Here is a 26,511-nt window from a genome sequence, read left to right as displayed (position 1 = left end):
TTAATTCAGACTTTTTGACAATTGCACTGCATGTAATATTTTTGTAATGGATCTCCTGTGGCATTGCTCGCTTCTACTCAAGCACTGTTGAGATTGGTAATATTTCTTGCTGTTCTGTAAACTACTTGCTTGTCAGTCAGTGTGATCCAGTCAATGTGCTGATGGAACCAAGTTGCTGAGTGACATTGAGAGAAATATTACACATCTTCCTGATGCTGTAGATAGGGACCATTCATTGAAACATTAGATTCAAAGGATCTTAACATGGTAGATGCTAAACTGATGTGTCACACCAGACAGAAATCCTGGAAGATTGATTTAAAAATAAGGACCGACCCATCGAAGGTTGATATCAGTAGAATTGTCTTCTTTCAGAGGACTATCAGTTTGAGTTCACTTCCGCAATGATCAGTGGTGGCTGCAACATTCAGTGCATTTGATGCTTTGTACAGATTATTGTTTACATGAGGAGTGATCAGTTATCTGGGAGGTTGTGTTCTGTCCATCATTAAGTCATTGGTGACCATATGGAATACAGACATATGTTTGATGGGTGGAATGGCCTACTGATGTTCATAGTAGCATAAGAGTGTAAGACCTTGGAGCAGGAGTAGGCCATCTTGCCCCTCCAGCCTGCTCCACCATTTATTAAGGTCATGGCTGATCTTTTCGTGTCCTCAGTTCCACTTACCTGCCTTCTCACTGTAATCCTCAATACCTTCATTGTTCAAAAAAAAGGTCTATGCCCTTTGTCGCAGTTTCATCTGTCAGTGGAAACATCCTCTCTACATTTATCTTATCTATTCCCTTCATAATGTTATATGTTTCTCTAAAATGACCCTGATTCTTCCAAATTCCAATGAATATAATTGCATTCTACTCAGTTTCTCCTCATACGTCAACCCTCTCAACTCTGGAATCAACCTCGTGAAGCTTTCTCAAGTAAGAGACCAAAACTGCACGCAGTACTCCAGGTGTGGCCTCGCCAGCACTCTATACAGCTGCAACATAACCTCACTGCTTTTAAACTCAATTTCTTTTGCATTGAAGGACAACAATCCATTTGCCTTCCTAATTACGTGTTGTATCTGCACACCAACCTTCTATGATTCATTAAAAAGGATGCCCAGATCCCTCTGCATAGCAGCACACTGCAACGTTTACCTTTCAAGTAATAGTCGTTTTCACGGTTGCTCCTACCTAAGTGGATGATTTCACATTTATGAACATTGTATTCCATCTGCCAGACCTTTTACATGCTCACTTGAAATATTTATGTTCCTTTGCATAGTTTCCCAGTCCACCACACACTTTGCTGTGCCACTCGTCTTAGTGTCATCTGCAAACTTTGAGACATTCCACGTGGTCCCCAACTCAAAACAACTGTGTAAATTGTGAATAACTGTGGTCCCAACACTGTTCCTATTCTTTATGATGAAGTGTATATTATCATTAAGATTATTGAAACACAAACTACATAAACGTTGCTTCTGATGCAAGTAACTTCAACTTTCTTCCCCGACAATTACATTGATCAATTAACCACAATGAAAGTGTTTCCCACCGTTCAATAACTGAGTGGTGGACAGACTGGTGTCTGAGTTGGATGACAACCTGTTGTCGCTCATGATAGTGACGCTGCAGGGATTATCCCTGAGACTGAGGTGTACACAATTATTTCAGCACAGTCTCTTCACAATAGCTTGACATCTTTGTCAAACCTGAGCTCAGAATTCGGCAGATCTTGACCACCTGATTTTGTTTCTGTCTTTTAAATTAATCCAAGTAAAAAAGGCTTCTTTCCCTTAATTGAGAATAATGTAAGTTAGAGTGATATATCAGTTTTCTTTTTATCAATTAAATAGGCAGAATCATCATAATTAAATTTCAAAGGTGTTTATTCTTCCAATATACATACAGAAATAAACCACAAGAACATTGATAACAGCACTTTACAGGTTTCCAAGTTGAAAACTATTAATTGGACAGCAATATCTCTTTATCTCACATTCACAGAAATTCATTGCTGCTTTTGAACAATTATTACATCTTCAGCTGGTCATTGTAACAGAGTCTTAACTGTCCATCTGTTCTTCAGCTTTCTTCATTCCCACATCCTTCCCACTCTCCTGTTTCTCTGTCTCTTGGTCAGGATTGAGCCGGGGAGTGGTTGTTGTATCAGCGGTGATGTTGATGGGGACGGTCTGTTCATTCACAGCTGGCAGTGCCAGGCGCGGGGCTTGAACCTTCAACTGACCGTCCTGTGACAAACAGCATCGAAGAGCTTCAGCATCGACATCCTCTGGCAGCTGGAATTCTCTCCTGAACTCTTCATATTTGTAGCTGTAACAGCCGCTGCCATCATCACATTTCTTCTCGTGTTTTCCTGTCACCAGCACTTTTCTTCCAATTACTTTCACCCTCAGGTCTTCTGGGGAGAAGTGCTGGACATTCAGGGACACAGAAAAGCCATCTCCATCCTTGTCCTCGGATTGTCTTTTACCTTCTCCATTAGCATCAGATTTGTTGTCTCGAGTTCCTGGTATTTCCCCAAAACATTCTGCTGTCAGATCCTCAAGAACTCGATTGATGAACTTCATGCCCTTTCTCGCTTCTTCCACCTGTTCCCACCTGTTACATTCAAGTGGTTCCCAGAGCCTGTGTGCAACAGGCGCCAGTGTGTATATAGGCTGCTGGCACAGACGTGAAGGGTGGAAAGCCCGATAGCTCAGCATTGTCTCTGCCTCTTCTCTCACTTCCCTCAAACTGACTGATGTGAACTCCCAGTCTTCAGTCTCTGATCTGCTGCAGCACTCTGAGCTCACACCTTATATATTCTACTGCCAGAAATCCAGACATTTCCAGAATGTCCTCAAGTTTGCTGGGTTTATCACACGTGAGCTGAAAATACATGACCTCACATCTGAGCCTTACTTTAAACAAGAATGACTCGACTCAGTGACACCCACTGAAGGACATCCACAGACTTCTGGAATGTACTCAGACAGTGACAGCTTGGATGGGAGGAGCAATGTTAATGATTGACAGCTGAGCAGAAGGCTGAGTCTGTGCAGGAAAGTGAGGTGTGTTCAAACACAGAGAGGATTAATTTATTGAAATAAAACCTCATGACAAGCAGGAAGGACGAGGCAGTGTTTGGTTTTTCTGACATTCCTGTTTTCAGTGACTTTCTCGATATGAATGTGATATTGATCTGTTTCAGATGGAGGGAAAAGTAAATGAGTTTCTTTATGTTCAGTAAAGTCTTTATTGCCTTTATTACCTTGTTTGTGATAACGATAATGTATATGAGAAAATGAAACAGTTCAAAATGAAGCTGTGTCCTTTAATATTATAAAACCCCGTTGTGAATCATGGGTTTGATTCAGTATTTCCAATTATAGAAAATGAAGAAGGCGGAAAAATTGCTTTAGATCAATCCAGCAACAAACAAGGCCATTCGGTCCACCAGGCAGGTGTGATCCCTTTGGAAGCACTATCCAATTACTCGCATCTCCCATGGTCTTTTCCCAGACTCTGCAAAATCTGTTTTGTCAAGTGTATGGACAATTCCAGTTTGTGAGAGGTCTGGACTCAGTAACTGCTACTGGAGGAATTCCCGAGTCTTCCGGAATGTCCTCAGAGAGTGACAGCACAGATGGGAGGAGCAATGTTAATGATTGACAACTGAGCAGAAAGCTGAGAATGTGCTGGAAAGTGAGTGTTTGTAAAAGCAGAAAGGGGATTAATTGATTGAAATATAAACTCATGTCATGAGATAATGAAGTGGCTGTATTTGTTTTTCTGACTTTGGTATTTTAAATGATTTGAATGAGATTGATGTGAAATTTATCACCGATAAAAATGCACCAGCCGCTTTTAAATTGAATAAAGTATTTATTCCGCCCTGAAAGCCATTTGCTGTTTTGTAATTGTCATGAAATATATTGAAAGGTGAAAAATGTAGAAGTGAAGCTGCTGCATCCTTTTGAATTACTAAGCCCTGTGACTAATTATGAGATTTACAAAATGAAAAATGGAGAATACACAACAATACGTTTAGAATGTGACAGCAGATGGCGAGGCCATTCGGTCCATCAGATCAGTGTCAACTCTTCGGAAATGCTATGCAATTACTCCCACCTCCCATGCTCTTTTGGTAAGCTCCGCAAATTCTGTCTTTGCAACTATAAATACAATTCCAGTCTGTGACAGGCCTTTGGGGTCTGCTACCTCCTTGCACTCCCATTTTCCGTTCTGGTTTATGAGAAACAGAACCAAAGAAGGAGAACGACAAATCAAATTTTAGGTTCAATATAAATTTTGTGTCTCTTTGCTATTTGTGCTGGATTATTATGTTTCTATTGTAACTCCTGTGGCAGAAGTCACTCCTACTCTTGGACTATGGGTATTGTTGTTAATATTTCTCGCTGTTCTATAAACCACGTGTTTGTCAGTTAGTGTGATCCAGTAAATTGTCTGATGGAACCAAGGTGTTGAGTGATATTGAGGGAAGTATGACACATCTTCCTGATGCTGTGACACAGTGACCATTCTTTAAAGCATTAGATTGAAAGGGTCTTCAAGAAAACCACCACCATCCCTGTGCCAATGAAAGCACATGCAGCGTGCCTGAATGACTACTGCCCAGTGCCTCTGACCTCCATAATTATGAAGTGCTTCGAGAGATTAGTCATCGCTCATATCAACTCCTGCCTCCCAGCCTGCCTTGATTCCTTGCAATTTGCCTACCAGCGCAACTGATTCATGGCAGACTCCACCTCCCTAGCCTCTTTGGAACATAGGGATAATTAAGATAATTAGCTACTACAGCTCCGCTTTCAACACTATAATCCCAACCAAACCCATCTCTAAACCCTGAGACCTGGGTTTCTGCTCTCGACTCAACACCTCGATCCTCAACTTCCTCACCCACAGACCACAATCAGTGAGGATAGGCAACAGCATCTCTTCCACAACAATCCTCAGCACCGGTGTCCCACAAAGTTGTATACTCAGCTCCTTACTGTACTCCCTGTACACTCATGGGTGGTGTGGCCAAATTTCATCTGAAATCCATCTCCAATTTGGCTGATAACATCACTGTTATAGGCTGGATATCAAACAACGATGAGACAGAATACAGGAAGGAAATACAATGCTTAGTGTCGTGGTAATAACATAACAATCTCTCCCTTAAGGTTAGCAAAACTGAAGAGCTGACTTCAGGAAGCAAAGAGGAGGGGAAACCCCTGTCTAAGTCAAAGGAGCTGAGGTTGAGATGGTCGTGAGAGCGCGTTCCTCTGGAGTGACAATCACCAACAATCAATCCAGGACCACCATCATGGATGTGACGGTGAAGTCAGCACAGCAATGCCTCTTCTTCTTCAGGAATTGAAGGAAATTCGGCATGCCCATCGATCCTTCATCTACTTTTGTAGATGCTAGATGCAACATTGAAAGCATTCTGTCTGGATGCATTCTGGTTTGGAATGGCAGCTGCTCTGCCCAGGACTGTAAGAAACTACAGAGACTTGTAAACAGAGCTCAGTCCATCACACAAACCAGGCTTCCATCCATTGACTCCATCTACACTGCTTCTTGCCTCAGAAAGGGGACCACCATCATCAAAGACCCCTTCCACCCCGGTTATAATCTCTTCCAAGCTCTTTCATCAGGGAGAAGTGCCAACAGCTGAAACACACGTATCAACATGTTGAACAACAGATTCTTCCCTGCTGTTAGTAGACTCCTGAATGGAAATGTCCAGTTTCAAATCTAATGTTGATCTTACTTTTTGTGCACTCTCTTTGCAGCCATAACATTGTATTCCTCGAACTGTTCTATCAATTATGCACTTTGTATGGTATGATGTATTTATACTGCATGCAAAACAAAACTTTTCACTGTACCTAGGTACATGTGATGATACTAACTCAAATCCAATCAAATCTTGGCTTGTTAGCTGCTGAAAGGGTGTGTCACATCAGGCAGAAATCCTCAAATCAGCAGCAGAGTTTAAAAATAAGGGCTCACCCGCATAAGGTTCATATCAGGAGTATTGTCTTCTTTCAGGTGATTACCAGTTTGAATTCTCTTCCTCAATGATCAGTGGAGGCTGTGTCATTAAATGTAGTTAAGCTTTGTACATATTCTTGTTTAAATAAGGAGTAATGAGTTCTCCAGGAGGCAGGATTGTAGTGGTCAGTTCATCATTAATTCGTTAGTGACCTCAAGGAATAGCAAAATGTGATTTAAAGGCCAAATGGCCTACTCCTGTTCTGATTGTTTATGTTCAAGGGTATAGCATCATTAATATTATTGAAACAGAACCTTCATAAAAAGTGGCTTTTGACGCAACCAACTTGACCTTCCATTCCCAAAAGCCACAAGAATCATTTAACCCCAATGAAAGTGCATCTCACCATCCAGTAACAGTGTAGGGTACAGATTGGGTTGGATGACAAGCAGTTATTGCTAAAAGAAACTGAAAGAACTGTGGATGCTGTAAATCAGAAACAGAAACAAAAATAGAGGTTGTTGGAAAAGCTCAGCAGGTCTGGCCGTGTCCTCAGTTCTGAAGAATGGTCACTGGAACCACAACATTCACTTTGATCTGCTGAGCCTTTCCAGCAACTTCTGTTTTTGAAGCTGTTGTTTCTGATTATTGTGAAGCTGCAGGGAATATCTCTGAGATTGAAGTGTAGAAAATTGTTCAAGGACAGTGTCTGAACTGTAGTTTGATATCTTTTGACAGAGCTGGTTGCTGGAAGTATTTGCAAGGATGTTGGATCCACTGGAGTGTTGAGTTGTAAGGAGAGGCTGAATAGACTTGGACCTTTTCTCCAGGAAGACTGGAGGCTGAGGATGACCTTATAGAGGCTTATAAAATCATGATGGACACAGATAAGGTGAACAGGCAAGGTCTTCTTCCAAGGATAGGTGTGTCCTAAACTAGAGGGCTTAGATTTAAGGTGAGAGGGGAAAGACTTACAAGGGACGAGAAGGGCGACTTTTTCACACAGAGGGTGAGCTGGCAGAGAAAGTGGTAGAGGCCAGTACTCTAACAACATTTAAAAGACATTTGGCCAATTACATGAGCAGGAAAGGTTTAGAGAGATATAGGGACTAGTTAAGTTTCCGATACCTGTTCAGCATGGTCGAGTTTACATGCTGGATGACTTGATGTCTCTATGACTATATGACCTGAGGTTTGACTTAGGTAGATCTAGACTGACTGATTTTATGCCCAGTTTGAACTTAATCAAACCTAAAAGGTGTATTTACCGTAACCGTGAATAAGGGAGGTCAGAGTGAAGATTATTAGTGATGTATCAGTTTTGCTTCTATCACGTAAGAAGGTAGAATCATCATAGATAAAATTCAGAAGTATTCATTGTTCCAACATACATACATAAATAATTTACCTGTACATGAATTCTGATAAAAGCACTTTACAGATTTACAACTTGAATACAATGGATTTGACAAAAGTATATTTTCATCTCACATTACAGAAACTCATTGCTGCTTTTGAACAATTATTAGATCTTCAAAAGTTCATTGTAACAGAGTCTTAACTGGACACCTGTTCTTCATCTTTCTTGTTCACCACAACCTTCCCTTTCTCCTGTTCGTCAGCCTCTTGGTCAGGACTGAGCCAGGGAGTGGTCCTTGTATCCAGGATGATGTTGATGGGAATGATCAGTTCATTCACAGCTGGCAGTGCCAGTCGCGGGGCTTGAACCTTCAACTGACCGTCCTGTGACAAACAGCATCGAAGAGCTTCAGAATCGACATCCTCTGGCAGCTGGAATTCTCTCCTGAACTCTTCATATTTGTAGCTGTAACAGCCGCTCTCACCATCACATTTCTTCTCGTGTTTTCCTGTCACCAGCACTTTTCTTCCAAATACTTTCACCCTCAGGTCTTCTGGGGAGAAGTGCTGGATATTCAGAGACACAGAAAAACCATCACCATCCTTGTTCTCGGATTGTCTTTTACCTTCACCACGAGCATCAAACTTGTTATCGTTAATTCTTCGCATTTCCCCGAAAAATTCTGCTGTCAGATCCTCAAGAACTCGATTGATGAACTTCATGCCCTTTCTCGCTTCTTCCACCTGTTCCCACATGTTACATTCAAGTGGTTCTCAGAGCCTGTGTGCAACAGGCGCCAGTGTGTATACAGACTGTTGGCACAGACATGAAGGGTGGAAAGCCCGATAGCTCAGCATTGTCTCTGCCTCTTCTCTCACTTCCCTCAAACTGACTGATGTGAACTCCCAGTCTTCAGTCTCTGATCTGCTGCAGCACTCTGAGCTCACACCTTATATATTCTACTGCCAGAAATCCAGACATTTCCAGAATGACCTCAAGTTTGGTGGGTTTATCACACATAAGCTGACAATAAATAGCCTCATATCTCAGCCTTACTTTAAACAGGAATGACTCGACTCTGACACTCACTGGAAGGATTGCAGAGACTTCGGGGATATACTCAGAGTGACAGACAGATGAGAGGAGCAATGTTAATGACGGATTGGCGAGAGAAGGCTGAGCCTGTGCGGCACAGTGATGTTTGTTTGAGAAGAGATTGATTCATTGAAATATCAACTGAAACCATGAGGGAATGAAGAAAGAGTTTTTGGTTGAAGAACTTTGTCATTTTCAGTGATTTATAAAAGATTGAAGGGATATGTATTAGTTTCTGATGGAGTGAAATGCACAAAAGTTTTATTTATTTCCTAGAAAGTATTTTAGGCCTTTAGCTCATTTGTAGTAAAGATAAAATATATTTGAAAATGATATCCTTAGAAATTTAGCTGCTTTGTCCTTCAAAATTACCAAGCCCTGTGCCAACTATGATGTGGTAATATGAGATTTGCAAAATAAAAAATGAATAATATGCAACAATAGTTTTGGTATCACACAGCACAAAGTGAGGCCATGTGTCATCTCTTGTGAAAGCGCTAACCAATCACATCTGTTCCTTTGCCTAACCTCTGGAAATTATACTTTTTAACGTTTATATACAATTCCCTATTTTTGGATGCTTTAAGAGAAGACAAACAAATTATGTTAATATGTTAGATTCATTAAATGGCTATCATTTATTTGACATTTGTGCAGCATTTAACACATTTTTATTGATTCTGTTGTAGTACTGTTCCTTTCCATCCATCACTGTTGATGTTTCTCACAGCTCTGCAATAAGCTTTTCTGTGTCAATGTAACTCCGTAATGTTAATGATGGGAGAAGGCCACTGACTGATGCTGAGGAGAATGTTACTTAGCTGATTGGTAATGTCAATTGAACCTTTATTGAAACATGCCATCAGAGGGAACTTTGGATTGCAGTTGCTGTAAAGATGGAAGAGCGCATGCAGAAATGTAGAGGTAGGGATCACTCTTTATAAATAACGGTTCTCTCAGTGTCAGGAGAAACCTCTTCTGGCAGGGAGTCATTAAATTGAATTCTCTTTCCGAGTGAGTACTGGATACTGCATCTATGAATATATTCAGTTGTGTGGGAAAGATCATTGTTAATATGGAAGTGATGTGTTATTGTGATAGACATAAAACTAGAGTAGAGGCTATCGTCATTATCAGTCGGGATGTTAATGAGCAGCCTCGCAGGATTCAAGGGCTAAATGGCTTACTCCTGTTCCTAGTCCTTGTGTTCAAGAATTTTGTCCATACTCTTATTCAACTGGAACCTTATAAAAGCTATTTATGATGCAAGTAGCTGCTTTTATTCCGAGATAACTAGACCAATTTTTTTTTTCAACCCTGTAAAATCAGTTCCCACCATCCAGTAAGTGTGCGGTGCAGTGACTAGTGTCTGTGTTGAGCAACAAGCTGCTGTTGCCGCCCATTATGAACACGAAGAGGAACTCTTGTGTCCAAGGAGGTCCTCGGGTTTGTTGTACTGGCTCTGTACTGTAGTTCGGTCTCATAGACAGAACCAAGTTCAGATTTAGGCAGATCTTCACTTGCTGAGTCATTCTGTGTTTTAAATTGATCCCAGTAAATTATATTTTTATCTTAACTGTCAAAAATGTCAACTTTGACAATTTTAATGATGGAGCAGTTTCATTTTATGAGGTTAAAAGGAAGAATCATTGTCATAAACTTTCAAAAGAGTTTATTTTTCCAAAATACGTACATGAGCAACACTTATACTAACCCAGTACATATTGACAAGTTGAAGACAAATACGTTTCAGCAATATACATTCATCCTGGTCTGAGAAATACATGACTGCATATGAACAGTTCTTATAACTTCTTCTTTCTCTGTCCCTGTCTCTCTCTCTCTCTGTCTCTGTCCTTGTCTCTCTCTCTCACTCCCTCTCTCTCTGTCCCTGTCTCTCTGTCTCTGTCCTTCTCGCTCTCTTTCACTCTCTCTCTCTGTCCCTGTCTCTCTCTCTCTCTCTCTCTCTCTCTCTCTGTCACTGTCTCAGTCTCTGCTGCCCTGTGGAGCTGGGAAGCCAGTAACACAGCCCCCTCATCCAACCACCCCAGGATCACGTTCCTCAGCAACAAGGGATGTGTGGTGTACTGAGGGAGGGCTGTGGTGCTGGGAGGGATTCCTTTTCTTTCAAAGGTTTCGGGACACCATGATTTCAAGTTTGGGGGGTGGGGGTGGGGCGGGGCGTTGGGGGCTGACCACTTTCCTAAACTTATCTAAAGTCATGCCATAAAGGGTCGCCATACCTACCTTCCTTATTCTGCTCCCAAACGATATTGGCTGGTAAACAGGGTATTCCCTACCTTACTCTCCAAGCCTGATGATTACAGTGGCATTTGTTACTTCCTGGAGAGATTCAGTGTCCGGGGACCGCTGCCTCAGCGGGACAAGTTAGACTTGTCCCCAGGGTGGTCCCTCTCCTGAGGAGTGGGAGTCCCAAAACCTCATGGACGTCTGGTTCGAGCTGGGAATAGAGAACAGACTGCAGCACTGACAAACACAGAAACACACAGGACAAACAGATGAGAGAAAAACAGGACAAACACAAGACAGACAAACACAACAGCAGGGCCCCTGTCAACCTCCCACGGTCTGGGGACTTCTTTGGATTGAAGCAACAATTTAATCGGTGATCTCTCCTTCTATCTTGCCAGGCTTCCCTAGCCCGTCCCGTCTGTCCCCTTGGCTGGATCAGGATCACGGTACAAGCCCTGGCTCAAGTCGGATCACATGTCTGCCGAGTTGGTTAAAATTTAGATGACCAGTTCAAGAGTGAACTCCGGTCCATGTTATCAGGGAGAGTCCATGGTTGCTCAACGCCGAATTGCTGCAATAGTTGGTTTGGAATTGTGGCTCCCCTCCTCAGTTGTCCAGCCTTTGCTCTAGGTCTGATCGAGAGTGTGGAGCTGGAAAAGCACAGCAGGTCAGGCAGCATCCGAGGAGCAGGAGAATCAATGTTTCAGGAATGAGGCTTGTGGGCCGGGGGCTGACAGATAAATGGGAGGGTGTGGGGTTGGGGGGGACAAGTCCAGAGGGCAGTGCTGAGTTGGAGGCTTGAGAGTGGGATAATGTGGGGGAGGGGAAATGAGGAAGCTGTTGAAATCCATATTTATCCTGTGTGGTTTCAGGGGCCCAAGGTGGAATATGAGGCTTTCCTCCTCCAGGCGTCGGGTGGTAATGGTTTGGAAGCGGGGGCGGCCCAGGACCTGCATGTCCTTGATAGAGATGGAGTTGAAGTGTCCAGCCACAAGACGGGGGTGGGATTGGTGGATGAGGGTGTCCCAGAGATGTTCTCTGAAACGTTCCACAAGAAAGTGTCCTGTCTCCACCACGTAGAAGAGACACCAGCGGGTGCAACAGATGCAGTAGATGACATTGGTAGAGGTCGAGTTAAATTTCTTATGGATGTAAAAGGATCCCTTGGGGCCTTGGACGGAGGTGAGGGGAATGGTGTGGGCACAGGTTGTGCACTTCATGCGATGGCAGGGAAAGATACCAAGAGTGAGGTATGGGCTGGTGGGAGAGTATGGACCTGACGAGGGTGTCACGGAGGGAATGGTCTTTCCAAACACCTATATGGGTGGTGAAGGAAATATATCTCTGGTGGTGGGGTCTGTTTGGAGGTGGCGGAAGTGGTGGAGGATGATGCTGTGTATGCGGATGTTGGTGGGGAGGACAAAGTAGGTTCTGTCCTTGTTGCATTGGGAGGAGTGGTGTTTAAGTCGGTGATGTGTGAAGTGGAGGAGTTGCGCTGGAGGGCATCGTCAACCACATGAGAAGGGAAGTTGTGATCGTGGAAGAAGGAGACCTTCTGGTACTTTCTGAGGTGGAATTGGTCATCGTGGGAACAGATGTTGCAGAGACTACACAAGCCAGATCGACTGAAACTGACAAGCTGTTTATTACAAGCGATATCGCTGGAAGAGAAATTGATCAAGGGTTCTCTTCCCTGTGCTGAGAATCAACCCATTTTATATAGGAATATTGTACAATGATGCTAATTAAAAATAGGGAAAATACAATGGTCTTGATAATCAAGTGATCCAGTTACGATGGTGATAATCACAAATCAGTTATCAGAAGAATGTCCTGAATCTAGATGCAATGAAGCATCCTGGCAGCTTCAATCAGTTTGTAATTTGAGGAGATTCTAGCTCTCTACGAGGGTAGGTGGGATGGTCTGTTTCCTTGGCATTAAGGTGTTTCCATTGTTGCTCATCTGTGAGCCAAGTGTTCTGGTGCCTCTCCAACTGACCTGAGCTTTGTGCGGCTTTGGTATCGCTGGGGTACGAGACTTCCCTTAGAGCTTTGGGACAGCTGTGTTTATCGGGTCCAGGAAGCCTATTGTCAGGTTGTCTTGGGAAGTGTATTTCCTGGTTTGCGAGTGACTAAGGTCATGTCTGGTTTCCCTTGTCAGCCTGTTTGGTCAATGCTGAGGCATTCTGGGTGTTTCTTGTATTGTTTGGACAGGCTTGATTTTCTGTGTTCTGGGTGGCCATGCTGTGTGTAGGCAGATTAGCAGATCTTTTCCCACAATTATAAAATCCCGTTGCGAATCATGAGTTTGATACAGGATTTCCAATTCCTGTACAGAAAATGAAGAATGCGCAAAAATGGTTCAGCTCAAGCCAGCAACAAACAAGGCCATTCGGTCCACCATGCCAGTGACATCCCTTTGGAAGCAGTATTCAATTACTCATATCTCCCATGCTCTTTTCCCAAACTCTGCAAGTTTTAGCAAGTGTATTCACAATTCCAGTTTGTGAGAGTCCTTAGAATCTGTTCCCTGAGGGTATAGGTTTAAGGTGAGAGGGGAACGATATAAAACAGACCTACGGGGCAACGTCTTCACACAGAAGGTGGTACATGTATGGAATGAGCTGCCAGAGGAAGTGGTGGAAGCTGGAACAACTGCAACATTTAAGAGGCATTTGGATGGGTATATGAATAGGAAGGGTTTGGAGGGATATGTGCTGGGTGCTGGCAGGTGGGACTAGATTGGGTTGGGATATTTGGTCGGCATGGATGGGTTGGACCGAAGGGTCTGTTTCCATGCTGTAAATCTCTATGACTCTAAGTAGCACAACAGAAGGAGAATAACTAACTGTATTTAGTTTCAATATTAATTCAGAATTTTTGACAATTGCACTGCATGTAATATTTTTGTAATGCATCTCCTGTGGCATTGCTCACTTCTCGATTAGATTAGATTAGATTAGATTAGATTAGATTACTTAATTACTTCTACTCGAGTACTGTTGAGATTGGTAATATTTCTTGCTATTCTGTAAACTACTTGCTTGTCAGTCAGTGTGATCCAGTCAATGCGCTGATGGAACCAAGTTGCTGAGTGACATTGAGGGAAATATTTCCCACTTCCTGATGCTGTAGGTAGGGACCATTCATTGAAACATTAGATTCAAAGCGTCTTGACCTGGTAGATGCTAAACTGATGTGCCACACCAGACTGAAATCCTGGAGGATTAATTTAAAAATAAGGTCAGACCCATCGAAGGTTCATATTAGTAAAATTGTCTTCTTTTGGAGGACTATCAGTTTGAGTTCACTTCCGCAATGATCAGTGGTGGCTGCAACATTGAGTGCATTTGAGGCTTTATACAGATTATTGTTAAATGAGGAGTGATCAGTTATCTGGGAGGCTGTGTTCTGTCCATCATTAAATCATTGGTGACCTTATGGAATACAGAAACATGTTTGATGGGTGGAATGGCCTACTGATGTTCATAGTAGCATAAGAATGTAAGACATTGGAGCAAGAGTAGGCCATCTTGCCCCTCCAGCCTGCTCCACCATTTATTAAGGTCATGGCTGATCTTTTCGTGTCCCCAGTTCCACTTACCTGCCTTCTCACTGTAATCCTCAATACCTTCATTGTTCAAAAAGAAGGTCTATGCCCTTTGTCGCAGTTTCATCTCTCGGTAGAAACATCCCCTCTACATTTATCTTATCTATTCCCTTCATAATTTTATATGTTTCTGTAAAATCACCCCTGATTCTTGCAAATTCCAATGAATATAATTGCATTCTACTCAGTTTCTCCTCATACGTCAACCCTCTCAACTCTGGAATCAACCTCGTGAAGCTTTCTCAAGTAAGAGACCAAAACTGCACGCAGTACTCCAGGAGTGGCCTCACCAGCACCCTATACAGCTGCAACATAACCTCACTGCTTTCAAATTCAGTTTCTTTCACATTGAAGGACAACATTCCATTTGCCTTCCTAATTACGTGTTGTACCTGCACTCCAACATTCTATGATTCATTAAAAAGGATGCCCAGATCTCTGTGCAGAGCAGCACGCTGCGACTTTTACCTTTCAAGTAATAGTCCTTTTCATGTTTGCTCCTACCTAAGTGGCTGATTTCACATTTATGAACATTGTATTCCATCGGCCAGACCTTTACCTGCTCACTTGAAATATTTATGTTCCTCTGCAAAGATTCCCAGTCCACCACACACTTTGCTGTGCCACTCGTTTTAGTGTCATCTGCAAACTTTGAGACATTCCACGTGGTCCTCAACTCAAAACAATTGTGTAAATTGTGAATAACTGTGGTCCCAACACTGATCCTATTCTTTATGATGAAGTGTATATTATCATTAAGATTATTGAAACACAAACTACATAAACGTTGCTTCTGATGCAAGTAACTTCAACTTTCTTCCCCGACAATTACATTGATCAATTAACCACAATGAAAGTGTTTCCCACCGTTCAATAACTGAGTGGTGGACAGACTGGTGTCTGTGTTGGATGACAACCTGTTGTCGCTCATGATAGTGACGCTGCAGGGATTATCCCTGAGACTGAGGTGTACACAATTATTTCAGCACAGTCCCTTCACAGTAGCTTGACATCTTTGACAAACCTGAGCTCAGACTTAGGCAGATCTTGACCACCTGATTTTGATTCTGTCTTTTAAATTAATCCAAGTAAAAAAGGCTTCTTTCCCTTAATTGAGAATAATGTAAGTTAGAGTGACATATCAGTTTTCTTTTTATCAAGTAAATAGGCACAATCATCATAATTAAATTTCAAAAGTATTTATTCTTCCAATATACATACAGAAATAAACCACAAGAACATTGATAACAGCACTTTACAGGTTTCTAAGTTGAAAACTATTAATTGGACAGCAATATCTCTTGATCTCACTTTCACAGAAATTCATTGCTTCTTTTGAACAATTATTACATCTTCAGCTGGTCATTGTAACAGAGTCTTAACTGTCCATCTGTTCTTCATCTTTCTTCATCCCCACATCCTTCCCACTCTCCTGTTCCTCTGTCTCATGGTCAGGATTGAGCCGGGGAGTGGTTGTTGTATCCGAGGTGATGTTGATGGGGACGGTCCGTTCATTCACAGTTGGCAGTGCCAGGCATGGGGCTTGAACCTTTAACCGACCGTCCTGTGACAAACAGCATCTAAGAGCTTCAGCATCGACATCCTCTGGCAGCTGGAATTCTCTCCTGAACTCTTCATGTTTGTAGCTGTAACAGCCGCTGCCACCATCACATTTCTTCTCGTGTTTTCCTGTCACCAGCACTTTTCTTCCAAATACTTTCACCCTCAGGTCTTCTGGGGAGAAGTGCTGGACATTCAGGGACACAGAAAAGCCATCTCCATCCTTGTCCTCGGATTGTCTTTTACCTTCTTCATTAGCATCAGATTTGTTGTCTCGAGTTCTTGCAATTTCCCCAAAACATTCTGCTGTCAGATCCTCAAGAACTCGATTGATGAACTTCATGCTCTTTCTCACATCTTCCACCTGTTCCCACCTGTTACATTCAAGTGGTTCCCAGAGCCTGTGTGCAACAGGCGCCAGTGTGTATACAGGCTGCTGGCACAGACGTGAAGGGTGGAAAGGCCGATAGCTCAGCATTGTCTCTGCCTCTTCTCTCACTTCCCTCAAACTGACTGATGTGAACTCCCAGTCTTCAGTCTCTGATCTGCTGCAGCACTCTGAGCTCACACCTTATATATTCTACTGCCAGAAATCCAGACATTTCCAGAATGTTCTCAAGTTTGCTGGGTTTATCACATGTGAGCTGAAAATACATGACGTCACATCTGAGCCTTACTTTAAACAAGAATGACTCGACTCAGTGACACCCACTGGAGGACATCCACAGACTTCTGGAATGTTCTCAGATAGTGACATCATAGTTGGGGAGCAATGTTAATGATTGACAGCTGAGCAGAAGGCTGAGTCTGTGCAGGAAAGTGAGGTGTGTTCAAACACAGAGAGGATTAATTTATTGAAATAACAACTCCTGACAAGCAGGAATGACGAGGCAGTGTTTGGTTTTTCTAACATTCCTGTTTTCAGTGATTTTGTTGATATGAATGTGATATTGGTCTGTTTCAGATGGAGGGAAATGTAAATGAGTTTTCTTTAAGATCAGTAAAGTCTTGATTGCCTGCAGCCAATTACCTTCTTTGTGATAATGATAATGTCTATTAGAAAATGAATCAGCTCAAAATGAAGCTGTCTCCTTTAATATTAAAAAACACCGTTGCAAATGATGGGTTTGGTACAGGATTTCCAGTTACTGCATAGAAAGTGAAGAATGCGCAAAAATGGTTGAGCTTGACCCAGCAACAAACAAGGCCATTCGGTCCACCAGGCCGGTGTCATCCCTTTGGAAGCACTATCCAATTACTCACATTTCCCATGATCTTTTCCTAAACTCTGCAAATTCTGTTTTAGCAAGTGTACGTACAATATCAGTTTGTGAGAGGCCTTTGAATCTGCACCCTCTTCACATTAACATTGTCCTTTCCAGTTCAGAAGAAATAGCACAACAGAAGGAGAATAACTAACTGTATTTGGGTTCAATATTAATTTAGAATCTCTGACAATTGCACTGCATGTAATATGTTTGTAATGGATCTCCTGTGGCATTGCTCGCTTCTACTCAAACACTGTTGAGATTGTTAATATTTCTTGCTGTTCTGCAAATCACTTGCTTGTCAGTCAGTGTGATCCAGTAAATGTGCTGATGGAACCAAGTTTCTGAGTGGCATTGAGGGAAATATTACACATCTTCCTGATGTTGCACATCGGAACCATTCATTGAAACATTAGATTCAAAGGGTCTTGACATGGTAGATGCTAAACTGATGTGTCACATCAGACAGAAATCCTGGAGTCGGAGGATTAGTTTAAAAATAAGGTCCTGCCCATTGAAGGTACATATCACTAGAATTGTATTCTTTTGGGGGTTATCAGTTTGAATTCTCTTCCCCAGTGATCAGTGGAGGCTACAGCATTGAATGTGTTTGAGGCTTTGTACAGATTGTTGTTTAAATAAGGAATGACCAGTTATCTGGGAGGCAGGATTGCAGTGTTCTGTCCATCATTAAATCATTGTTGACCTTATGGAATACAGAAACGTGTTTGATGGGTGGAATGGCTTACTGATGTACAAAATAGGATAAGAACGTAAGACCTTGGAGCAGGAGTAGGCCATCTGGCCCTGCCAACCTGCTCTGTCACTTAATAAGGTCATGGTTGAACTTTTTGAGCCCTCAGCTCCACCTACCTGCCCTCTCACTGTAACCCTTAATTCCTTCATTGTTCAAAAAAATCTATCTTAACTTTAAAAACCTTTACTGAAGTAGCGTCACTGACTTTAGTGTGCTGAGAATTCCATCGATTCACAACCCTCTGGGTGAAGATGTTAATTTTTAATTCTGCTCCCCCCTAATTTTGCGTCTGTGTCCTCTTGTCGCAATTTCACCTGCCAGTGGAAATATCTTCTCTACGTTTATCTGATCTATTCCCTTCATTATATTACGTGTTTCTCTAAGATCCCCCCTCATTCTTTTAAATTTCAATGAATATAATGTCATTCTACTCAGTCTCTTCTCATACGTCAACCCCTCGACTCCAGGATCAATCGTGTGTAGCTCCTCTGCACCCTCTCTCATTCACGTAAGAGACCAATAATGCACTCAATACTCCAGGTGTGGCCTCACGAGTACCCTATACAGCTGCAGCATAGCGTTCCTGCTTTTAAACACAATCATTTTTACAATGAAAGACAACATTCTTTTTCCATTCCTAATTAGGTGTTGTACCTGCCTACCAACCTTTGATGATTCATGCACAAGGACACCCAGATCCCTCTGCATCACAGCACACTGCAACGTTTTACCATTCAAGTAATATTCCTTTCTATTGTTACTCTTACCTAAATGGATGACCTCATATTTATTAACACTGCATTCTTTCTGCCAGACCTTTACCTACTCACTTGAAATATGTAAGTTCCTCTGCAAAGTTTCACAGTCCACCACACACTTTGCTATGCCATTCATATTAGTGTTATCTGATAAATTTGACACTTTACACGTGGTCCTCAACTCCAAATCATCTCTGTAAATTGTGAATAATTGTGGTTGCAACATTGTTCCTATTTTTTATGTTGAAGTGTGTAGTATCATTAATATTGTTAAAACAAGAAACCAACATATATGTTGCTTCTGATGGAAGTAACTTCACCTTCCCTCCCTGACCGTTACATTGATCAATTAACCACAATGAAAGTGTTTCCCACCGTTCAATAACTGAGTGGTGGACAGACTGGTGTCTGTGTTGGATGACAACCTGTTGTCGCTCATGATAGTGATGCTGCAGGGATTATCCCTGAGACTGAGGTGTACACAATTATTTCAGCACAGTCTCTTCACAATAGCTTGACATCTTTGACAGACCTGAGCTCAGACTTAGGCAGATCGTGACCACCCAATTTTGTTTCTGTCTTTTAAATTAATCCAAGTAAAAAAGGCTTCTTTCGCTTAATTGAGAATAATGTAAGTTTAGTGATACATCAGTTTTCTTTTTATCAATTAAATAGGCAGAATCATCATAATTAAATTTCAAAGGTGTTTATTCTTCCAATATACATACAGAAATAAACCACAAGAACATTGATAACAGCACTTTACAGGTTTCCAAGTTGAAAACTATTAATTGGACAGCAATATCTCTTTATCTCACATTCACAGAAATTCATTGCTGCTTTTGAACAATTATTACATCTTCAGCTGGTCATTGTAACAGAGTCTTAACTGTCTATCTGTTCTTCAGCTTTCTTCATCCCCACATCCTTCCCACTCTCCTGTTCCTCTGTCTCTTGGTTAGGATTGAGCCGGGGAGTGGTTGTTGTATCCGAGGTGATGTTGATGGGGACGGTCTGTTCATTCACAGCTGGCAGTGCCAGGCGTGGGGCTTGAACCTTCAACTGACCGTCCTGTGACAAACAGCATCGAAGAGCTTCAGCATCGACATCCTCTGGCAGCTGGAATTCTCTCCTGAACTCTTCATATTTGTAGCTGTAACAGCCGCTGCCACCATCACATTTCTTCTCGTGTTTTCCTGTCACCAGCACTTTTCTCCCAAATACTTTCACCCTCAGGTCTTCTGGGGAGAAGTGCTGGACATTCAGGGACACAGAAAAGCCATCTCCATCCTTGTTCTCGAATTGTCTTTTACCTTCTTCATTAGCATCAGATTTGTTGTCTCGAGTTCTTGGTATTTCCCCAAAACATTCTGCTGTCAGATCCTCAAGAACTCGATTGATGAACTTCATGCCCTTTCGCACATCTTCCACCTGTTCCCACCTGTTACATTCAAGTGGTTCCCAGAGCCTGTGTGCAACAGGCGCCAGTGTGTATACAGGCTGCTGGCACAGACGTGAAGGGTGGAAAGCCCGATAGCTCAGCATTGTCTCTGCCTCTTCTCTCACTTCCCTCAAACTGACTGATGTGAACTCCCAGTCTTCAGTCTCTGATCTGCTGCAGCACTCTGAGCTCACACCTTATATATTCTACTGCCAGAAATCCAGACATTTCCAGAATGTTCTCAAGTTTGCTGGGTTTATCACACGTGAGCTGAAAATACATGACGTCACATCTCAGCCTTACTTTAAACAAGAATGACTCGACTCAGTGACACCCACTGGAGGACATCCACAGACTTCTGGAATGTACTCAGACAGTGACAGCTTGGATTGGCGGAGCAATGTTAATGATTGACAGCTGAGCAGAAGGAGGGGTCTGTGCAGGAAAGTGAGGCTTGTTCAAACACAGAGAGGATTAATTTATTGAAATAACAACTCATGACCAGCAGGAATGAAGAGGCAGTGTTTGGTTTTTGTAACATTCCTGTGTTCGGTGACTTTCTCGAGATGAATGTGATATTGATCTGTTGCAGATGGAAGGAATTTTAAATGAGTTTTAGTTCGTAAAATATCACGCCACACCAGGTTATAGTCCAACAGGTTTAATTGGAAGCACACTCGCTTTCGGAGTGACGCTTCTTCATCACTATCAACTGATGAAGCAGTGTCGCTCCCAAAGCCTGTGTGATTCCAATTAAACCTGTTGGACTATAACCTGGTGTTGTGTGATTTTGAACTTTGTACACTCCAGTCCAAAACCGGCATCTCCAAATCATGAGTTTTATTTAAGTTCTGTAAAGTCTGGATTGCCTGCAGACAATTCCCTTGTTTATGATGATAACACATTTTTAAAAAATGAAACACTTTGAAATGAAGCTGTGTCCTTTCATATTATTAAACCCCGTTGTGAATCATGCGTTTGATACAGTATTTCCAATTATAGAAAATGAAGAATGCGGGAAAATTGCTTAAGATCAACCCAGCAACAAACAAGGCCATTCGGTCCACCAGGCAGGTGTGATCCCTTTGGAAGCACTATCCAATTACTCGCATCTCCCATGGTCTTTTCCCAGACTCTGTAAATTCTGTTTTAGCAAGTGTATGGACAATTCCAGTTTGTGTGAGGTCTGGACTCACTGACTGCTCCTGGAGGAATTCCCGAGTCTTCCGGAATGTCCTCAGAGAGTGACAGCCCAGATGGGAGGAGCAATGTTAATGATTGACAACTGAGCAGAAAGCTGAGAATGTGCTGGAAAGTGAGTGTTTGTAAAAGCAGAAAGGGGATTAATTGATTGAAATATAAACTCATGTCATGGGATAATGAAGTGGCTGTATTTGTTTTTCTGACTTTGGTATTTTAAATAATTTGAATGAGATTGATGTGAAATTTATCACCGAGAAAAATGAGGCGAAAGTTACACCAGCCGCTTTTAAATTGAATAAAGTATTTATTCCGTCCTTAAAGCCACTTGCTGTTTTGTAATTGTCATGGAATATATTTAAAGGTGAAAAATGTGAAAGTGAAGCTGCTGCATCTTTTTGAATTACTAAGCCCTGTGGCTAATTATGAGATTTCCAAAATGGAAAATGGAGAATACACAACAATACGTTTAGAATGTGACAGCAGATGGCGAGGCCATTCGGTCCATCAGATCAGTGTCAACTCTTCGGAAATGCTATGCAATTACTCCCACCTCCCCATGTTCTTTTGCTAAGCTCTTCAAATTCTGTCTTTGCAACTATAAGTACAATTCCAGTCTGTGACAGTCCTTTGGGTCTGCTACCTCCTTACACTCCCATTTTGCCGTCCTGGTTTATGAGAAACAGAACCAAAGAAGGAGAACGACGAATCAAATTTTAGGTTCAATATAAATTTTGTGTCTCTTTGCTATTTGTGCTGGATTAATATGTTTCTATTGTAACTCCTGTGGCATAAGTCACTTCTGCTCTTGGACTAAAGGTATTGTTGTTAATATTTCTCGCTGTTCTATAAACCACGTGTTTGTCAGTTAATGTGATCCAGTAAATTGACTGATGGAACCAAGCTGGTGAATCATATTGAGGGAAGTATAACATATCTTCCTGATGCTGTGCCACAGTGACCATTCCTTAAAACATTAGATTGAAAGGGTCTTCAAGAACACCACCACCATCCCTGTGCCAATGAAAACACATGCAGCGTGCCTGAATGACTACTGCCCAGTGCCTCTGACCTCCATAATTATGAAGTACTTCAAGAGATTATTCATCGCTTATATCGACTCCTGCCTCCCAGCCTGCCTTGATTCCTTGCAATTTGCCTACCAGCGCAAAAGATCCATGGCAGACTCCACCTCCCTAGCCTCCCTGGAACATAGGGATAATTAAGATACTTAGCAACTACAGCTCCGCATTCAACACTATAATCCCAACCAAACCCATCTCTAAACTCTGAGACCTCGGTTTCTGCTCTCGACTCAACAACTGGATCCTCAACTTCCTCACCCACAGACCACAATCAGTGAGGATAGGCAACAGCATCTCTTCCACAACAATCCTCAACACCGGTGTCCCAAAAATTGTATACTTAGCTCCTTACTATACTCCCTGTACACTCATGGGTGGTGTGGCCAAATTTCATTTGAAATCCATCTCCAATGTGGCTGACAACATCACTGTTATAGTCTGGATATCAAACAATGATGAGACAGAATACAGGAAGGAAGTGTCGTGGTACAAAGATAACAATCTCTCCCTTAAGGTCAGCAAAACTGAAGAGCTGACTTCAGGAAGCAAAGAGGAGGGGACACCCCTGTCTAAGTCAAAGGAGCTGAGGTTGAGATGGTCGTGAGAGCGCGTTCCTCTGGAGTGACAATCACCAACAGTCTATCCAGGACCACCATCATGGATGTGATGGTGAAGTCAGCATAGCAACGCCTCTTCTTCCTCAGGAATTGAAGGAAATTTGGCATGCCCATCGATCATTCATCTACTTTTGTCGATGCTAGATGCAACATTGAAAGCATTCTGTCTGGATGCATTATGGTTTGGAATGGCAGCTGCTCTGCCCAGGACTGTAAAAAACTACAGAGACTTGTAAACAGAGCTCAGTCCATCACACAAACCAGGCTTCCATCCATTGACTCCATCTACACTGCTTCTTGTCTCAGAAAGGGGACCACCATCATCAAAGACCCCTTCCACCCCGGTTATAATCTCTTCCAAGCTCTTCCATCAGGCAGAAGAGCCAACAGCTGAAACACACGTATCAACATGTTGAAGAACAGATTCTTCCCTGCTATTAGTAGACTCCTGAATGGAAATGTCCAATTTCAAATCTAATGTTGATCTTACTTTTTGTGCACTCTCTTTGCAGCCATAACATTGTATTCCTCGAACTGTTTTATCAATTATGCACTTTGTATGGTATGATGTATTTATACTGCATGCAAAACAAAACTTTTCACTGTACCTAGGTACGTGTGATGATACTAAATCAAATCAATTCAAATCTTGGCTTTTTAGCTGCTGAAAGGGTGTGTCACATCAGGCAGAAATCCTCAAATCAGCAGCAGAGTTTAATAATAAGGGCTCACCCACATAAGGTTCATGTCAGGAGTATTGTCTTCTTTCAGGTGATTCCCAGTTTAAATTCTCTTCCTCAATGATCAGTGGAGGCTGTGTCATTAAATGTAGTTAAGCTTTGTACATATTCTTGTTTAAATAATGAGTGATGAGTTCTCCAGGAGGCAGGATTGTAGTGGTCAGTTCATCATTAATTCATTAGTGACCTGAAGGAATAGCAAAGTGAGTGTAAAGGCCGAATGGCCTGCTCCTGTTCCTATTCTTTATGTTCAAGGGTAAAGCATCATTAATATTATTGAAACAAAACCTTCATAAAAAGTGTCTTTTGACGCAACCAACTTGACCTTCCATTCCCGATAGCCACAAGAATCATTTAACCCCAATGAAAGTGCATCTCACCATCCAGTAACAGTGTAGGGTACAGATTGGGTTGGATGACAAGCAGTTATTGCTAAAAGAAACTGAAAGAACTGTGGATGCTGTAAATCAGAAACATAAACAAAAATAGAGGTTGTTGGAAAAGCTCAGCAGGTCTGGCCGTGTCCTTAGTTCTGAAGAATGGTCACTGGAACCACAACATTCACTTTGATCTGCTGAGCCTTTCCAGCAACTTCTGTTTTTGAAGCTGTTGTTTCTGATTATTGTGAAGCTGCAGGGAATATCTCTGAGATTGAAGTGTAGAAAATTGTTCAAGGACAGTGTCTGAACTGTAGTTTGACATCTTTTGACAGAGCTGGGTGCTGAAAGTATTTGCAAGGATGTTGGATCCACTGGAGTGTTGAGTTGTAAGGAGAGGCTGAATAGACTGGGACCTTTTCTCCAGGAAGACTGGAGGCTGAGGATGACCTTATAGAGGCTTATAAAATCATGATGGACACAGATAAGGTCAACAGGCAAGGTCTTTTTCCAAGGATAGGTGTGTCCTAAACTAGAGGGCTTAGATTTAAGGTGAGAGGGGAAAGATTTACAAGGGCCGAGAAGGATGACTTTTTCACACAGAGGGTGAGCTGGCAGAGAAAGTGGTAGAGGCCAGTACTCTAACAACATTTAAAAGACATTTGGCCAATTACATGAGCAGGAAAGGTTTAGAGAGATATAGGCACTAGTTAAGTTTCCGATACCTGTTCAGCATGGTCGAGTTTACATGCTGGATGACTTGATGTCTCCATGACTATATGACCTGAGGTTTGACTTAGGTAGATCTAGACTGACTGATTTTATGCCCAGTTTGAACTTAATCAAACCTAAAAGGTGTATTTTCCATAACCGTGAATAAGGGAGGTCAGAGTGAAGATTATTAGTGATGTATCAGTTTTGCTTCTATCACGTAAGAAGGTAGAATGATCATAGATAAAATTCAGAAGTATTCATTGTTCCAACATACATACATAAATAATTTACCTGTACATGAATTCTGATAAAAGCACATTACATGTTTACAACTTGAGTACAATGGATTTGACAAAAATATATTTTCATCTCACATTACAGAAACTCATTGCTGCTTTTGAACAATTATTATATAATCGACAGTTCATCGTAACAGAGTATTAACTGGACACCTGTTCTTCATCTTTCTTGTTCACCACATCATTTCCATTCTCCTGTTTCTCTGTTTCTTGGTCAGGATTGAGCCGGGGAGTGGTTGTTGTATCCAAGGTGATGTTGATAGGGATGGTCCGTTCATTCACAGCTGGAAGTGCCAGGCGTGGGGCTTGAACCTTCAACTGACCGTCCTGTGACAAACAGCATCGAAGAGCTTCAGCATCAACATCCTCTGGCAGCTGGAATTCTCTCCTGAACTCTTCATATTTGTAGCTGTAACAGCCGCCGCCATCATCACATTTCTTCTCGTGTTTTCCTGTCACCAGCACTTTTCTTCCAAGTACTTTCACCCTCAGGTCTTCTGGGGAGAAGTGCTGGACATTCAGGGACACAGAAAAGCCATCACCATCCTTGTTCTCGGATTGTCTTTTATCTTCACCACTAGCATCAAACTTGTTATCGTGAATTCTTCACACTTCCCCGAAAAATTCTGCTGTCAGATCCTCAAGAACTCGATTGATGAACCTCATGCCCTTTCTCGCTTCTTCCAACTGTTCCCACATGTTACATTCAAGTGGTTCCCAGAGCCTGTGTGCAACAGGCGCCAGTGTGTATACAGGCTGCTGGCACAGACGTGAAGGGTGGAAAGCCCGATAGCTCAGCATTGTCTCTGCCTCTTCTCTCACTTCCCTCAAACTGACTGATGTGAACTCCCAGTCTTCAGTCTCTGATCTGCTGCAGCACTCTGAGCTCACACCTTATATATTCTACTGCCAGAAATCCAGACATTTCCAGAATGACCGCAAGTTTGCTGGATTTATCACACATAAGCTGACAATAAATAGCCTCATATCTCAGCCTTACTTTAAACAAGAATGACTCGACTCTGACACTCACTGGAAGGATTCAAGAGACTTCCGGAATGTACTCAGAGTGACAGGACAGATGAGAGGAGCAATGTTAATGATTGATTGGCGAGAGAAGGCTGAGCATGTGCGGCACATTGATGTTTGTTTGAGAAGAGATTGATTCATTGAAATATCAATTGAAACCATGAGGGAATGAAGAAACAGTGTTTGGTTGAACAACTTTGTTATTTTCAGTGATTTATAAAAGATTGAAGGGATATGTATCAGTTTCTGATGTAGTGAAATGCACAAAAGTTTTATTTATGTCCTAGAAAGTATTTTAGGCCTTTAGCTCATTTGTAATAAAGATAAAA

General features: G+C 42.1%; 4 protein-coding genes and 1 pseudogene across 4 annotated transcripts; all 5 read right to left on the bottom strand.

Moving 5' to 3' along the window:
• Positions 1–1,880: 1,880 nt before the first annotated feature.
• Positions 1,881–2,927, bottom strand: LOC140465553 (heat shock protein 30C-like). Its single transcript, XM_072561093.1, has one exon. It carries the CDS (start codon positions 2,733–2,735, stop codon positions 2,076–2,078), a length of 660 nt encoding a protein of 219 aa, XP_072417194.1. The 5' UTR covers positions 2,736–2,927; the 3' UTR covers positions 1,881–2,075.
• Positions 2,928–7,576: 4,649 nt separating this feature from the next.
• On the bottom strand, positions 7,577–8,363 carry LOC140465552 (heat shock protein 30C-like). The gene is given in 1 exon segment (XM_072561091.1): positions 7,577–8,363. A coding segment is annotated over 1 exon segment (660 nt). The 5' UTR covers positions 8,237–8,363.
• A 7,157-nt stretch (positions 8,364–15,520) lies between these two features.
• LOC140465551 (heat shock protein 30C-like) lies at positions 15,521–16,480 on the bottom strand. The gene has a single exon (XM_072561090.1). It carries the CDS (start codon positions 16,373–16,375, stop codon positions 15,716–15,718), a length of 660 nt encoding a protein of 219 aa, XP_072417191.1. The 5' UTR covers positions 16,376–16,480; the 3' UTR covers positions 15,521–15,715.
• A 2,890-nt stretch (positions 16,481–19,370) lies between these two features.
• LOC140465761 (heat shock protein 30C-like) lies at positions 19,371–20,334 on the bottom strand. The gene has a single exon (XM_072561488.1). The coding sequence runs from the start codon at positions 20,223–20,225 to the stop codon at positions 19,566–19,568; it is 660 nt and encodes a 219-aa protein (XP_072417589.1). The 5' UTR covers positions 20,226–20,334; the 3' UTR covers positions 19,371–19,565.
• Positions 20,335–25,158: 4,824 nt separating this feature from the next.
• Positions 25,159–26,079, bottom strand: LOC140465550 (heat shock protein 30C-like; annotated as a pseudogene).
• Positions 26,080–26,511: the final 432 nt, after the last annotated feature.

Source organism: Chiloscyllium punctatum, chromosome 42 (assembly GCF_047496795.1).
Source record: "Chiloscyllium punctatum isolate Juve2018m chromosome 42, sChiPun1.3, whole genome shotgun sequence".
Classification (NCBI taxonomy): domain Eukaryota; kingdom Metazoa; phylum Chordata; class Chondrichthyes; order Orectolobiformes; family Hemiscylliidae; genus Chiloscyllium; species Chiloscyllium punctatum.
Note: the sequence above shows the minus strand (reverse complement) of the source record. Positions and strands in the feature narration are given on the sequence as shown.